This window comes from Plodia interpunctella, chromosome 11 (genome assembly GCF_027563975.2).
Source record: "Plodia interpunctella isolate USDA-ARS_2022_Savannah chromosome 11, ilPloInte3.2, whole genome shotgun sequence".
Lineage (NCBI taxonomy): Eukaryota > Metazoa > Arthropoda > Insecta > Lepidoptera > Pyralidae > Plodia > Plodia interpunctella.
In genome coordinates this window covers 4,879,503-4,883,419 of record NC_071304.1, presented here as the reverse complement: position 1 = coordinate 4,883,419, position 3,917 = coordinate 4,879,503, and the positions used below count along the sequence as shown (strand labels likewise).

The 3,917-nt window shown below is 38.1% G+C and overlaps 1 protein-coding gene across 1 annotated transcript; it reads left to right on the top strand.

Annotated features, from left to right (window-relative positions):
* Positions 1-520: 520 nt before the first annotated feature.
* LOC128673870 (uncharacterized) lies at positions 521-1,918 on the top strand. The gene has a single exon (XM_053752025.1). It carries the CDS (start codon positions 521-523, stop codon positions 1,916-1,918), a length of 1,398 nt encoding a protein of 465 aa, XP_053608000.1.
* The last annotated feature ends 1,999 nt before the right edge of the window (positions 1,919-3,917 follow it).

Sequence of the window (3,917 nt, the reverse complement as noted above, 5' to 3'; positions counted from 1 at the left end):
GTGCTCCTGTTCAGAGTCACAGACGTCAACGGCTCCTGCGCCGCAAGGTTCGAACCTGCACGCTGATGGTTGTGTGTCCGTGCAGCAAACATCTATACCACCGGCCCCTGTGACGTCTTCTTTTGTTACTGATGGTGTGTCGATGTCTTATAATATTAAAATGCAATCTAGCACAATTTTGTTAGCAACGGCACAGGTATATGCACGGGCTAGGGATGCGACAAACAACAATAAAACATTAATACGTTGTTTAATTGATAATGCTTCCCAGAATAATTTAGTGACGATTGATGCTTGCAAGTTATTGAATATACCTATAATTCCCTTGAGTAATTCTATTGTCAAAGGAATTGGTTTGTCTTCGCGACCTATTCATGGTTACGTTTTGTTAGAAATCGAATCTCGCGTAGATAGTAAACAAACATACCAAATTTTCGCTTTGGTGGTTGATTGTCTTACGGATGAATTGCCATCCTGTTTTATAGGTAACAGTGAATTTACTTATTTAAAAGATATTAGCATGGCTGACCTTACCTGGAATGTTCCTGGGAAGGTGGATTTGATTCTCGGCGCTCAGTTGTTTCCTTATATTTATTTGGGGAATCGGGTTGAGTCAGGTACTAATGCGCCACCCGCCTTGTTGACAACCCTTGGTTATGTTTTAATGGGCGATGTTCCTAAAGTTTCTTCTGTGCATACTTTTACTGGGTTTGCTCTGAATGACACCCTTCAGAAGGTTCGGGAGTTAGAAGAGTTGCCCCGAGTTGAATATATGAGTCCGGAAGAAACAGAGTGTGAGAGTGTGTTCACTTCTTCGGTGTCACGAGATGTGTGTGGACATTATTCGGTAACTTTACCATTTTATCGCTCGCTCTCTGAATTAGGGAATTCTGAAGCTATCGCTCTCAGCCGATTTATGGTTTTAGAGCGCAAATTAAATCATACTCCTGAGTTAGAGAATAGTTATAATACAGCGATTTATGACTATATTGATAATGGTTATTTGTCTGAGATTCCTCAATCAGATATTCATATAGAGGGTTATTATATACCTCATCACGCGGTTGTGCGTTCGGACAAGCCTTTGCCACGTATAATTTTAGATTCGAGCGTCAAGATTCATACCGGCTTGTCATTGAATGACTTATTACATGTTGGGCCTAATTTGCAGGCTGATTTGTTTTTGTTATTACTTGATTTTCGACTGTTTCCGGTTGCTTTAATTGCCGATGTGGAACAAATATACTTACAGATTGGTATTCCCGAAGATGACCGGAAATATTTAAGAAATTTATTTCGTTTCAATACTAACGAGGATATCAGTACTTTTCAGTTTAATCGATTACTGTTTGCGCTGAAGTCTAGTCCTTTCCTCGCAATGAGGATCGTTAGACAGTTAGCTGAGGATATATCTCATGAGTTTCCTGAGGCAGCAGCTGTCGTAAAGAGCTGTAAATTTTATATGGACGATTTAGTTCATTCCGTAGTTAATAATGAGATTGCTATTTCTTTATCTCAGCATATGGTCTCTATGTTTAAGGCTGGATCTTTCGACCTTGTCAAGTGGTCTAGTAACTCTTCAATGGTTTTACAGCACTTGCCCGATTCTTACCGTAGTCCGGTGGTGTTTTCTAAGGGGGAAAATGTTCCCAAGGTTTTGGGTCTCACTCGTGAGCCCACTGACGACAACTTTGTTGTTACTGTTTGTGATTTCTTCGGTAAATGTACGAAGAGACACATTATTTCAATCATAGCTCGTTTGTTCGAAGTTTTGGGTTTAATTGCCCATGTTATATTATATGCTAAACTGCTTATTAAAGGGTTATGGCTCTGCGAAGTAGACTGGGACGGAACTTCTCCTGAGGATATGATCCGTCGTTTGCGGCTCTTACGGGACTTACCTTGTTATCTGATTTAAGAATTCCACGTGATGTCGGTGCTTCTGATGATTGTGTATCACGTGGAATGTTATCTTCGCAACTGCTTTCTTGTATCTTTTGGTGGAATGGTCCTCCATGGTTAGTCAACCCACCAACTACATGGTCTATCATACCGTTTTCTCCTTTGAGTATGGTATCTATGTCTGAACTTCAAGTGAATGTCCTCATCAGTGAAACTTGTCCTAGTGAGACGTCAGTATTCTATGGTTTATCCTGGGACGGACGGTATCGTCAGAGTCGCCTTGGTAAAAACTAAATACGGTGTATAAAAAGACCCGTTGTAAAACTTTATCCTTTACCAACTTAATAATGTAATAACTTATCTCTTAGAACTAATATTTTATCTGTTTAAATACATAGAGTTATATATTTTAGTTGAACAATTAAAGGTCAATTGTTTTGGTTTAGTCATGTACTCTCATAGTGATTATAATTATTTAAACTTCTTTGAAAGTTCTTTGAACTTCCAAGCCGGGGAGTATGGTTGGACCAATGGGTTTCATTTTTAGTTCTTAATACATAAGAAATTTATATAATATGAAAACTTCCCGTAAGATTGAACTAGCGCTTTCTTTCGGGCATTATAAACGGAGGTACTGAACCTCCTTGATCTTCTTGGTGGCTAGTAGTTCCCATAGACTCTAAGGGGCAAATGTAACCAGTGTTTTGTTTGGTTTTTCTGCGTCATGTTCTCATGATACGCGGTGGTTTTTTGGAGTTGCTCGTTTTGCCTCTGTGAGAAAACCGTCATAGATTCTCCTAAGTTATTGGAGACACTGTTAATAAGTGCAGTGGTTTGGTTCGTGACTCGTGTTCAAGTGAAAATAGCTTCCGACAAGAAAAACGTATCAATCTAAGCCCCCTGATAGCACGTGAATACCTGGACATCAGGAGCTGCTGGTTGCTGGTGGTGATAGTGGGTAAGTGCCTTCTTTGTATTGTTTTGGAAGTAGTGCGGTTTGACTTGCGGAAGTTTTCATATACAGAAATATAAAATGACCATAATTTATTTGGTCTGAACTCATGAACCTTGAAGTTATCCTCCCCGCTTTAAGTAATAGTTATGCGCTAAACTTTGTAAGTTAAGCGGATTAAATGAATTAGGCTTAAAAATACATTTTAATTACGGGTTTGTTCCGGTAAAGGAACTCCGCATGAATAGAGTAGGCTGTTGTTTACTAGGGTAGTACCACATAAATTTTAATTTATGTATTAAAATATACACAACAGGTTAGAATCAATTTAAACATAATATAAACAACACACAACATGACAAGCATATGAAAACTGAAAATAGTTCCGATTGAACTAGATGGCGACAGTCATATAAGTTACGTCATATTCTGTGACTTCAACAAAACCGGATACCAGTGTAAGCATACGTACACACACGTGAAATAAATCATGTTAGTAAATGCAAGAAACGCAACGAGACATACAGAAGAAAATGGAACGAAAAACGGGAAATTGGCTAAAGACGAGAAATAATGCAAATCAAATAAATGTTACCAACCTGCAAAATACACGATAAAATGACTGAGATTTCACTACCTTTAGAAGATAAACACATACGGGCAAAGCAGTTGGCAAAAGCTAGTTATGTAAACAACAAAAGAATGTAAAATAAAAACATCTGATTCTCACACGGCACCTCTCACCTAGTTTCATTTCCGAACGTATTTTTGATTGCAAAGGTGCCTATTCTGTCTCACCGTGAATCCGGCCAGTTCATCTCTTTGAGAGCATGGTTGAATACCGCCCCACTCGAGATGATAGCATCTCCACAAATGAACGTGTTTTTGTAACATGAATTTTAGCTTGGCAACTTTTAAATCTACCAAATTTTGTCTATATATCAGAAAAATAACTTTTTTTTTTCAATTATTTTATCAGAGGCGCAGTGTTTTCATCAATCAATTGTAAACTGGTACCTATTACAACTTGGCAAATTTTAAATAATATTCTTATTCAAATTTA

Bases quoted from the DNA above. Each gene is read 5' to 3' on its own strand.
- LOC128673870 (XM_053752025.1), top strand. From the start codon at position 521: ATGGCTGACCTTACCTGGAATGTTCCTGGGAAGGTGGATTTGATTCTC.